We start from the raw sequence: 12,870 nt of genomic DNA, 5'->3' as shown, positions 1-12,870 counted from the left end.
CTACAGCACACGCTTCTCATCCAAGGGTGCTCTGCATCCTCACTACAGCACACGCTTCTCATCCAAGGGTGCTCTGTATCCTCACTACAGCACACACTTCTCATCCAAGGGTGTTCTGCATCCTCACTACAGCACACGCTTCTCATCCAAGGGTGCTCTGCATCCTCACTACAGCACACACTTCTCATCCAAGGGTGTTCTGTATCCTCACTACAGCACACGCTTCTCATCCAAGGGTGCTCTGTATCCTCGTGAAGATATTTGGAGCAATGACGAGGCTTCCATTATTTACATGAAACAAATACTTCTAGGTATTTGAGTGCCACTGTGATGGATAATTATCTGCACTTTGTATTCTGCTGGCTTCTTTGTAGGTTTAGCTCACTCACTTCAATGTTTTGTGGAATAAAATACATAGGAAGTGTTCTGATGGAAATGGAGGTGTGTGTGTGACTGAGAAAAGTGTGCAAATTGTAGCTAACAAAGAATTTGGCAAAACTGGGGAGGAATTATAAACTCATAATTGAGGAAACTCAGGGGAGCTAGGGCTCAATTTTTCTATTTTATTTTTTTCTCTTGGAGGCTGAGGTGCTAACTGCTTGAAAAGCTGCTAGAAGATGCCACCAGCGGATGTCATCAGAAGTCGTCTAAGGCATCAGAGATTTTCACAGGAACATTTCATTACCAATCAAACCATATCACTCATGTTGACCATGTATCTATATAGCTACAGCTCAGCTTATAATTTTCTATATCTTGTGTTACAGTACTCATAAGGTACTTTTCAAGCATCTTCAGTACCTCATAGGCTTTGAGAAAATAAATCTTGATATATAATGTGAAATTCTAAATTCACAACAATATTCAAACAATCAAGAACAAATGTAATATATACTTAGACTACAGCTGAATTTTATCAAAAGCTATCTGTATGTATCTGTGTAAAATGGTCCCTCATGGACTCAAGTGTTTGCACACTTGGTCTCCAGCTGGTCTTAGGCTGTGGATCCTTCCTGGAGGTGGAGGAGTACACCACTAACATGGGCCTTCAAGTTGTCTAGTGGTCCAATGTCTGCATGTGTTTGTGCGTGCGTGCGTGTGTGCATGTGTGTATGTATGTGTGTACGTGCATGCGCATGCCTGCAGACTCACTGGTCTAAGAGTTCCTGGTGCTCTTCTACCTCTGCTTCCCATTTTGTCACAGGAATCTGGGACAAAGTAGGTGTCACGACTTCTTGGTGTCCATGTTTCTGGAGGTTCAAACTCACATCCCCACACTTACTTGGCAAAAGGTTATTTTCTCAACTAAACTGTCTCCTCGGCCCCACTCTCTGCTTTCAAATTGCCAATACGATATGAACAGCAGCTTCTTGCTACTGCCATCATGCGCCCCTTGCCATGATGGAGTATATCCCTGGAATGTTAAGAAAAAAGTACACCCTTCCTTCCGTAAACTGCTTCTTGTCAAGTATTTTGTCAGAGTAACGAGGAAAGTTACTAATGATTTTAAAACATGTAGTTAAAAACACAAAGTCAGAATTTTTCATAAAATACCAAAAGTGTAGTTGTCACATACGCTGAACTTTCCAACCCATTCACCAAAGGACGTTTCACAATCAATGAGCACTTGCCTGTCTCTGGGTTCCAAACGTATACTATCCCATCCTCACTCCCAGAAAAGAGCAGAGTCCCGCACGGCGTCAAGGTGCTATGGATCTTCTCACGGTAATTTGCTGCACCCACAAATTTCCTGGCTGCCAATCTATATAAACAAACCAAAAAAAAATGCAAATACAACCCAACTTAACTACTTAAAGGACTAGAGGGAAAGAAATGTTATTTTTTGAATTTGAGTTAGTATCGTTTTGAGACTATATGATATGGTAAACATTCTGTGATGGATAGTCAACAAACAAGAGCTGATTCTATGCTTCTTTCTAATTAATGTGCTACACCTCTTTCCTCTGCTGAACTATAATAAAACTATTCTTACTATTATAAAAGTAAATAATTGGTAATACAAAATTAATATGTAGACTTTCTCACTTAGCAACAGCTGACATTGCCTCAGCGCTCACAATCTTAAGATAAGAGACCAGATACACTGCTCTGTAATCTGCTTTTTCACTCAACCAAAAAGTCATCAACAATGGGTTTCTGTGTCAGAGAACACAGAATACACTTTAATTTCAATGGGCTCATGCCATTGTCTAACTGTATCTTACAAAATGTTCTATTGTTGGATAACATTTAGTGTATATCTTACTTTCTCCTATCAATCTTGGTGTGTGTGTGTGTATTAACATTTTTGGTTTAGATTTCCAGATTTTGAGTTACTGAGTAAAACATTTATGGAGTCCTGTTAGGCTGTGGGTGTAGGGGAAGACGGGGGAGGGAGAGAGCCCACGTCCAGCCAGAGTTCCTGTTCTCTGGGCAGGCAGATGTGGGAGGACTGCTGGACATTTTCCACTCGGCCCCAGGTGGGCTTCTGGCTGTGTGAAGCCACTGGACCCTACTCGATGGGGGATGGACTAGGGGCAGCCCCCGATACCAGGGGCCTTGGGGTAACACTCTCAGCCCTGGAGATACGGGAGAGAGGGCAGAGGGAGAGAGGTTCCCATGTAGGCAAGAGTCCTAAGTCTGGTCTGTGGCTGGAGCACAGGAAGGCTTTCTATCAGGAGGTTAGACACAGCTCATTAGGAGAAAGCCTATCCCATCATCCAAGCACAGCGGGCCTTGATGAACAGAGACAGTCTATGGTTTTAGCGCTGTATTATAGAAAGGCAGGGAGAAAGAGAAAAGGTAGAAAGAGAGAGAGAGACTGGCCATAGCCAAGAGGAGAGAAGGGGGAAAAGGAGAGAGAGAAGAAAGGCTAGAGAGTAAAGGGTTAGAGAGAGAGCTCGAGGAGAAAGAGAGGTGGGGCCAAGCAGCCACTCTTATAGTGGGCTTGTTATCTTGTTGTTGCTAGGTAACTGGGGAGGAGTTTAGCCTGAAGGTCAGAAGCTTGGGACATTGTGTAAGTGACTAAAAGCCACGCTTCTCCTGTGGGGGCTGTGGGGGCTGTGGGGGCTGTGGGGGCTGNTGTGGGGGCTGTGGGGGCTGTGGGGGCTGTGGGGGCTGTGGGGGCTGTGGGGGCTGTGGGGGCTGTGGGGGTAGTAACTTCGACAGGAGCCAGGGGTCCAGGAGACATGAGGGAACGCCTTCTGTCCCATGTAGGTAGGAATTACCACCACCAGGGTTCTACCTCAGATCGACTGGAGACCAGACTGTCTGTGCATAGCCCATTGCCCCACAGAATCCCTTACTAACTAGCTCATCCCTCCAAAACCCCTTATGGATACAGTGTATTATTTCTCCCATCTGTGGAAAGGGGAAGGGGTAGAAAAAGCAGCATTTGATGTCTAAGCAGCCCTCCTCTGGAGCCCAGGTAAAAAGGGAATAACTTGGCCACCTTATGCAGCCTTAGTTTCTCTTTTAAAAACTTCCCTCCTGGTATTCCTTGTCAAGAAACCTATGCTCGGGCTGCCTACTATCTTGAACACTTATCCCGCTCAGAGTTTTATTTCATTTTCTACTCTACTGAGAGTAGAAACCTCCATCTTATCCAAAGTCTATCCATCCTTCAAGACCGATTCACATGCCAGTATTTCAACACAGCCTTTAATAGAATTATAACTGTCAGCTTTCTTGTTGCTGTCATATATATATATAGTAACTATGCCATGCATTTATATTTATTAAGATACACATATTGAGAGCTGGCTTATCTACTTGGCACGCCATGGATACTATGCAGAAAAGAGAATATTCAGATTCTTGAGCTATTATAGAAACACTGAAGGGTTAATGGCACAAAAATGGTATGTATAGAATCAGTCATACAGACTGATGTGTGAACTTCTAAATACAGTAGGAAACCCAGGAAATAGTTTCTCTTGTTTCAGATAGAATTGTAACACCAACCAAAAGTATACTTAAGCAGTGCACACTGCCTTTGCCAAACTCTGCTTGCCTTCTATAGTAAGGAATTTCCCACCCTTTCTTTTGTTAAAGTAAAAGACAAAGACACATTAGCCAAGACATGCCTCCTTCAGTTATATATATACATACTGTAGTCTAGGTCCTTCAGTTATATATATACATACAGTTATATACATTCAGTTATATATATATATATAGTCTAGGTCAGTACCAAAGCATGAGCGTCTGCTTTTCATTGTGAAAATAGAAACCACTGATTCATTTCAGCTTCAGAGCTACTCAAATAGTGTCAAGTATTTCTCTGTTGTGGGGCTGTCCTAGCACCCGATTGTCACTCATCAGACGTAAGAAGCAACAGAATGATCTCTACAAATGGTGTGCCTAGGGCCACACTGCCAACTCAAAATCACGGCTGCATTTTATAAGCATAAAAGAAGCAACGGAAGCCCTTCTCCTGTTCCTGCTAAGACACTTACATCCGCAGATCCATAATCCTCAGAGTACTGTCTTTGGTGTGGATTAACAAACGCTTTCCATTGGGATGAACCTCCAGGTAACTTATTGGAACTCCCCTGAATTCAGTTTCCTTAATTTCCTAAAATGGTGAGGGAAAAAAAAAAAAGGTCAAACTGTTGCCTTTGACATGTTCAGTGTTATATGCTACACGATTTATAGAGGACAAATTCATTTTCAAATGTCAGTTCTCATTGAGAGCAGAGCCTGACTACACAACACCAGCACTTGGGAAGTGGGAGCAGGATTACCATGAGTTTGAGGCAGACAGGAAGGTTCAGGTTACCATGGGCAACAGTATACCAGCATTTCTCAACAAAATAAAATAAAATTTAGAATGATACAAAACTTTCAAGTCTACTACACTGAATATTTTAACATTAGCAAGAAGAATTTTTAGCAACTTCAATTTAGATTTAAAAAATAAAAATGGCAAATTGCATTTTTGTGTTATTTAGTGTTGTAGTTAATTATTGTGTGTTTTGTGTATTATTCACTTTCTCAAATGATAGCAATTCTTAAAAAGAAGTACTTCACATACATTTTCTCACATTGCCCTGTCTGTTTATATCATGATAGAAAAACTTAAATATTTTATAAATTCAAAACTGACTCAACAAGGTTTAGTCAGAGTTGACTCTTTCCTCATAGACTTCCTTTGCCTTGAGAATGTATGCTCCAGGCATAACATCTGCATTATACTACTTAGATTATAATCATTTTTGGAAAGTTTGACTCCATTCCTTCTTGTTGCCTTTTTAGTTATTTGCAGCAGCTAGTGAGGATAAGTAACTCACAGTGTCATTTAAGATACCAGCACTGAGAACCAACCTGCAGGAACCTCGAGTGAGAACTACCCTTACACAATGCAATAAAATCAATTTATAGTGGATAAAATACACTTAAGCAAGACCAGAAACCATACGGCTGTTAGCAACAGAGGGGACATTGCTGAGCATTGGCCTTCACAATATTTGGGGGAAGACAGGTCGATACCAAAAACTTAGGCCACAAAAGTATTCATAAAGTAGAGTTCATTAAACTAAAAGACAGCTGGACTGGAACCTAAGCAACAGCTCAACGGACTACAGTGGGTTCATTTAGAAAGTAATCTTCACAGTGGACTACAGGGGGCGCACTGAGAAAGCAATCTGCATCTCATCTACCCAAAAAGAGATCAATCCCTAAACACACAAGCTCAGTACCAGGAAAACAAATAATGTGGCTAAAGAAATGGGGAAAAGACTGAATAGACAGCTCCACAAAGGACAATAAAGTGGCTGAAGATACATGAACGGCCGTTCAACATCAGTAGGCATTAAGGAGTGCACCCATTCATCCCCCATCTCTTCTCTTTCCTCTCTAATATTATTCATCCCTTCAAACAAAAAGATTTTTATTTGCCACAGCAGGGATGGTCCTGGAAGACATGTTAAATACTTATATGTGGAATCTAAGAGTTAAATGTATACGAAATTCTGAGTTGTGGGGGAAACAGGAAGCTGTAGGTCAGAACATACAGTCAACAGTTCATCATTCAGCAAGTAATATGAAGTCTACATGTAATGAAATTGTACTGAACCCTGTAAACTATACAGAGTTCAGGTTCTCTCGTCACAAACAATCAAAAGGGCAATGTAACATGACGTGATGGTAAGTTGACTCACTACAGTAACATTTACTAAATATGTGTATGCTCACAACCACGCTATAACCTTTAATGGACACAATAAAACTATTAAAAAGTGATTACCAATGATCCCTTTTGGGATTGTCACAAGGGAGAAAAAACTGAAAATCTAAAAAGCCTTAGGAGTCAGAGGTATAAGTGCCTTGCTAAGCAGAGCTGTCTCCCCAAATAAGCTGGCTTAAAGTCCAAAGAGTCAAAGGGAAATCCCTTAACCCAGGGCGAGACTCTGAATCAGCTCCCTCTCACCCAAGCTTCCGAGTTTTCACCTAGAGGTTTTCCTCTAGCAGACCTAGGCCTAGGCTGGCTGAGTCCTACAGCAGCGGGCAAGCAGACCTAGGCCTAACAGCAGTTCCAGGTATAAACTACAGCAGTACAGTGCAACATATAACAAAAGCTCAATCTTACCAATTCATTTACACTACAAAAATTATAAAAATAAAACTGCAGAATTGCTTATAGACCATACTACCCTATCCCAGAAGGAAGTGGTCTTTGTTTGTTTCTCTCGGATGGAGTAGTTACTATGATTAGGTAACAGTCCTACCATATCCACATTACTCTGACAGCACAGACACTGTTGTTAGTGTCGGTACTCGATTGAAGAGAATATGCAGGAAACACATAGTTACAGGTGGTAATGGGATATATGTGTTATTTTAATGTGAGTTTCAGCTGCTGCCATGCTACAGATTGGTCCTCAGAAGACCACAAATGAGGTGAGGTTGTAGCTTAGTGGAGAGCCATTGCCTACCAATGGTCCACCAGTCCCTCTCAGAATCACTAACTCCCGACTGTGGTCAGCAGGAGGGTATGAGGTGGGCTTCTGTACCGAGAGAAGCTTAAGTTTTCAAAGGACAAACTTGGATGTCCTTATGGTCTTTTAAATGTCCGTCCTGTGGTCGATTCTCCTGCAGTTCCTCCATGAAGCCTCGGGGTATGAAATGTGGCTCTGTACCTTATTTATCGTCCAGTGGCGCACAGAGTGTTGCACATCATTCACTTTGACGTACGTGTCCCAGACAACAATGACGCCGATGCAGTCTCCTGAGTACATGTGGTGACCTGGTAAAAACAGCAAGAACTCACTCAAGAACGCCACAGAAGTTACATACACACACACACACACACACACACACACACACACACATATGTGTGTGTGTGTGTGTATATAAAGGTATGTATATGTGTATATATATATATATGGTATGACATTGGGGGAAGCCACAACCTAGGCAGTCACAGCATTGAAATGTCAATGAAGGGTTTTTCAATTTGGAAGTTAAAAAGTAAAATGCACACTATATTCCAATTATCTTTAAGTAAATTCTTCACTTTAAAAAGCATTTTGGATAACATTTCCATTTGTCATGTATCTGAATGTAAAAAGAAATGAGCAATGTAGTCTGCATGTCTAGCACCCATACACTCATATTCCAAATTATTTGAGGTACCCAACGTGTATCTGTATCCATTATTATTATTAGCCTCTGTAGTTGTTTATACTCCAAGAAAATACATGCTCTAATATACATTGTAAACACAGTCATAGTGACTATTAAACTTGAAATGATCAGAGAATTAAAAAAAAATCATAAGTAATGAGTGTTAACACATTTTTAAAAACTGAATGGGACCCAGAAAACATACAGGTTCAACCTCATGACCATGTGAGAGTAAATTACACATCACTGCTAACAAATACAGCTTTTAGAACTGTGGATTTAATAGTTTACAAATTAGCTTACACAGTTCATGAATACTGCCATATATTAGAATACTCATTCTAATTCTGAGAAAGACAAAAGAAAAGTATATTTTTCATTTGTTAGAATCTCTAAAGTTGAAGTAAGTATATTGCAGTGTTATTTTTCTCTAAATATTATTTTATATACTTATAGCTGCAGCTGTCATGTCTAATCTCTGAAATAATAAAAATGACAAGTTAATAGATGAATTTCTTTATATTCTTACCCAATAAAAACCTGTTTTATTTTAAAATGTCACTTGTATTATTTAAATGCTGAGATCCTTTAATTATTTGCAAATTCCCTCTGTATGTATTTTTAAAACTATATCCAGCATGTGTATTTACATTCTTTTGGACTTTCCCCATCCCTTTACATCATTATTAATATGTTCTTAAAGTAAATTACTAAAAGTAATAATCACCAATGCACATAAATGTACTTATGAAATGCAGCCCATGAGACCTTAGAGCAAAGGACGCGACTGACCACAAACACCAGGGACTTCAAAATTTACAGTTAACAGAGCACTCCCACTGTCAGATCTACCCCATTGCTTCAAACTATGAATAACTTTAAATATTCACAAATATGAATACAGCAAATCTCTCACAAGCACCAACTACTAGAGAAGGGAAACAATTCTTCAGGGAAGTACTCTTGGTTAGAGCACGCTCTGTGATATACCTTCATCGTCAAAACAGATGGAGTTGACAAAGCTCTTGTGCACATCCAACTGGCGCACTAATATGGCAGTATCCTCCCTTGCATCAATTTTCCAAATCCTTATCATAGAGTCGTAGCATCCTGTAACCACCAGCTCCCGTGTGGCTGGGTGGAATTTAGCCGTGTAGACGAAGGAGGGGTGAGGTAAGACTCTGAACGTGCTCGTGCTATTGATTTCATTCTTCCAAACCCTGGAAAAGGAGAGAAAGGAGCATTCTTCTGGAAGTACAGAATGTTCTCCAACCATCTTTAGGAGAACATAGCCAGTAAATCCTAGGTAAGCAAATGCCAAGGAAACTACTGTAAGTGAGTGTTTATAGAAACCATGATGATGATCGCATGAGATGGTATTGGGTTATCTCACTTTTCTTTTACAAATCATTTTTCATGAAATATATTTTATCTAAAACTGTAATCTATACTGAAAAACTAAAACTTATTTGTACTTGGACATAATCTACTTTTAAAACTATTTTTTATATTGAGCAACTATACAGTGAATAGTTGATAAAATACTTTTTAGCATAATATATATTACAAAGTAGAGACGGGGGCTGGAGAGATGGCTAGGTTACAAATACTGGCTGCTCTTGCAGAAGACCCAGGCTAAGTTCTCAGAACCCACATGGTGGCTTATAACCATCACATGGTGGTTCCAGGGGATCTAAGAAACCTTCTCTGATCTCTGCAGGCACCAGGCCTGCATGTGGTGAACATACACACACATTCAGGTAAAACACTCAAGCACATAATTAAGCACCCACACATAAATAAATAACTTTAAAAGACATGATGAAACTTTTCTTTCTTTTTTTGTTTTTGTTTTTGTTTTTGTTTTTTTGGTTTTTCAAGACAGGGTTTTTCTGTAGTCCTGGCTGTCCTGGAACTCACTTCATAGACCAGGCTGGCCACAAACTCAGAAATCCGCCTGCCTCTGCCTCCCGAGTGCTGGTATTAAAGGTGTGTGCCACCACGCCGAGCTCAATGAAACTTTTCATAATTTTTCTACTAGGCTGTATGGACTGGTTCTGAAAATGTTTCCTAGTGGAGGCCAAGAGGATTAGCGAGTCTAGTAACTTTTTATTTGTATTTCAAAGTCTAAATAATTAATGTACATGTAGGTCCTAAACACTTAAACATCATAATTAAACAACTGATTTCCTTTTTAAACATTGTCTGTGTGCCCATGTGCACACATGTGGCGACCAAAGCATGACACTGATGCCTTCCTCAATCTACGAACTTTATTTTCTGAGATAGAAGCTCATTGACGGTCTAGAAAGGTTGTCCAGAAACCTCCAGAGAGCCTTTTGTCTTCTGTTCCTGCAGGGTGTGCTGCATGCCTGGCTTCTGTGGACAGGGTTGAGGATCTGAACTCAGAACCTGTGTTTGTGCTCTCATGCATAGCCTGCTCTATTTGATTAAGAGAACTCCGTTATTTTGGCGGAAAACAAGCTTTTTCCTATATTAAGCACTGTCTTTGTGCTTGCCACTCCATTTCTTTTTCAAATGTCTGTGTGCATGTGTAAAACAGGCGAAATCGGGCAATGTATACTAGCTGTGTAACTATAGGTCAAGGGGTATTTTATATGATGGATTAGGTGACTAAAATCAAAAGAGCATATTTGTATTGGTAATTTATAGTTGATTTATAAGTTACTGCCTAAGACTTATGTAGCAACTTCTAAATAAAAGAAAAAATATAGTCAGCTATTCAATAGAGACATTTTGAGTTTTCTAGCAGCTGATTAAAATATACGTTGACCACTAAAAGAGCAAGCTAATATAAAAGACAGATTTCGATGAGCATGTGCTGCATGAGATACAGCTGAAATGAAGATAACAAAATTGCTAGTTTGAAAGGAAAAAAGGGGATGTGAATAGAGTTTAAATCTTAGCTTTTAAGGCATTCTATTGAGTCACGTGTGGTGGCCATGCCTACAATCCCTGTACACAGGAGGCAGCAGCAGAAAGAGTGTACATTTGAGGTTAGCCTGGGCTACAAGTAAGACTGTGGGAAAAAACTTGAATAATCATACAATAAATGAAATATTGTATCGTAAAACAATAAATTGAATGGAGATAACACGGACTTTGTGAAAACACAAATATTTACAATTTGTAACACTCTGGGGTGCGTAACTGAGTATCCACTTGGTTTACTCTGACCAATGAATTCAAGCCCCCATGTCAAGCCTATAATGAAGACAGAATCCTCACATACATACAGGACAAACCTCAAACATTTAACCTTCTGCAAGATATTAATTAGCAGCTTACATATAATCACTGAAAGACAGCAAGAGCCAGAAATGATACATATTACACAAATAAGAGATATAACTTGCCATAAGTTTTACTGTTGTTAACGTGTCAGTGTGCACGGTGCACAGCTATGCTGTCAGGGGCATATGTGTCTCTTTATATTCTCGTACCTTTCCTCGATGGCAAACAGCATTTGCGGTAAGTTCTTCCTGAACACATACTAACCTGGCAGTGCCGTCAGAGGATGAAGTAACGAGATAGCGATCGTCTTTTGACCAGTCGAGATCATAAATGATATTGAGGTGGCCACACAATTCTCTCATAAAACGTCCAGAAGGAATTTCATATACTAATAAAAATATTTAAAAATTAAATTTCTAAGAGATCTTTAATTCAACAAATATATAAACATACAACTTATAGTAATTTAGATAAAAATTAAGTACTATCTGTAAAATTAAAGCCAAAAATACTTGTAATATTAACACAATTTCAAAATACACTCAAGATCTGTTTTTATTTGTTTTAATTTTAAGTTTACAGAATATTTTATAATGTGCTATATGTTGACAATATTCTTTAATGTACTCTCAGTTGCTCACATTGTGAGAATCCCAAAAGAACTTTTCATAATTTATTAGCAAGAAATAAATAAAAATTTATATTGTACTTCATTTTAAGTACTTAACAACTTACATGTTGGTGGTTCATGAATAAGGTATTACTTCCTTCTAAAAAAATCAAATTCTAAAAAGTTCTGGATGTAATGAGAAAGGCAACTGTTCCATTGTGAGGAAGAGCATAGTGGGGTGTGCAGCGAGTGAACTTGACAGATAGACAGACAGACAGAGCATGGTGAACAGTATTAGGGCTCAAGAAACTGAACTAACCAGTATCCCCCAGAGCTTGTGTCTCTAGCTGCATATGTAGCAGAAGATGGCCTGGTTGGCCATCATTGGGAAGAGAGGCCCCTTGGTCTAGCAAACTTTATATGCCCCAGTACAGGGGAAAGCCAGGGCCAAGAAGTGGGAGTGAGTGGGTAGGGGCGCAGGGCGGGGGGAGGGTATAGGGGACTTTCAGGATAGCATTTGAAATGTAAATGAAGAAAATATCTAATAATAATAATAATAAAGAAACTGTGTAGGATGGCTAATAAGAACAGGGCCAAGTCTCTACTCCCACCTAGTGGTCATATCAACAGCGCTTTAACCAAGTGAGGACTTTGGGAATCTAGTCCACCTGTAAGAGGGAAGAGCAACCAACCTTAGCGCCACAGAACTCTGGGAATTACCTGGCAATGCTCACTTGCTGGGGAGCACTTTCCTGAGAAAAGGTCTGACTCCCGGTACAGACATCAGCTTTGTGTTGCTACAACTGTCTAGTTCCTCCTCCCTACACACTCACGCAGCCTTACAAACAGTGAAACTCACAAGTCCAGAAACTACTCAGTGAGGCAGGATAGGTCTAGAGCTCTGGACTCCCTGAAAACTTCAGTTCCAAAGACTTTACCCGATTTCATGACCTGCCAGATCTACAACAGGACCCAAGGCTTGCTTAGCATGGCTTTGTGTGCTTCAGGCGAAGCATCCTGATTCTAGTGTGCATTTGAGCAGCCAGTGGCAGCAGCTGGGGATAAGAGGCTTACTCAAAGAACACAATATCTAAACCAGATTCAAAATACTGCTGAGAATCTAGGTTCCCCACACATGTATGTAAAGGCTATGTGCATAACTGAGACAAACCTGGAGGGATTTATCTTTATGTAGGGGACACAAAGACGCTCACCACAAAGAAGAAGAAAAGGCTTGGAGAGCTTTACATTGTGAGCTGAAGAACTGAGACAATATCCCACGATAGTGCTCCCTGGCATATCTCAGGACAGTGCTCCCTGGCATATCTCAGGACAGTGCTCCCTGGCATATCTCAGGACAGTGCTCCCTGGCATATCTC

General features: G+C 40.1%; 1 protein-coding gene across 4 annotated transcripts in view; it reads right to left on the bottom strand.

Annotated features, from left to right (window-relative positions):
- Ahi1 (Abelson helper integration site 1) overlaps positions 1 to 12,870 on the bottom strand; it is a 132,620-nt gene that overhangs the window by 97,112 nt on the left and 22,638 nt on the right. For all 4 annotated transcript variants that reach the window (XR_003837779.1, XM_021174724.2, XM_021174723.2 and 1 more), the window contains exons 10-14: positions 11,146 to 11,269; positions 8,617 to 8,846; positions 7,140 to 7,246; positions 4,458 to 4,576; positions 1,632 to 1,762 (exon numbers count right to left, since the gene is read on the bottom strand). Coding sequence is in view for 3 of the 4 variants with exons in the window: in XM_021174724.2 (XP_021030383.1) it covers positions 1,632 to 1,762; positions 4,458 to 4,576; positions 7,140 to 7,246; positions 8,617 to 8,846; positions 11,146 to 11,269 (711 nt within the window). In the remaining variant the exon portion in view is untranslated. The remainder of the gene's footprint in view (positions 1 to 1,631; positions 1,763 to 4,457; positions 4,577 to 7,139; positions 7,247 to 8,616; positions 8,847 to 11,145; positions 11,270 to 12,870) is intronic.

Source organism: Mus caroli, chromosome 10, assembly GCF_900094665.2.
Source record: "Mus caroli chromosome 10, CAROLI_EIJ_v1.1, whole genome shotgun sequence".
Taxonomy (NCBI): Eukaryota; Metazoa; Chordata; class Mammalia; order Rodentia; family Muridae; genus Mus; species Mus caroli.
Note: the sequence above shows the minus strand (reverse complement) of the source record. Positions and strands in the feature narration are given on the sequence as shown.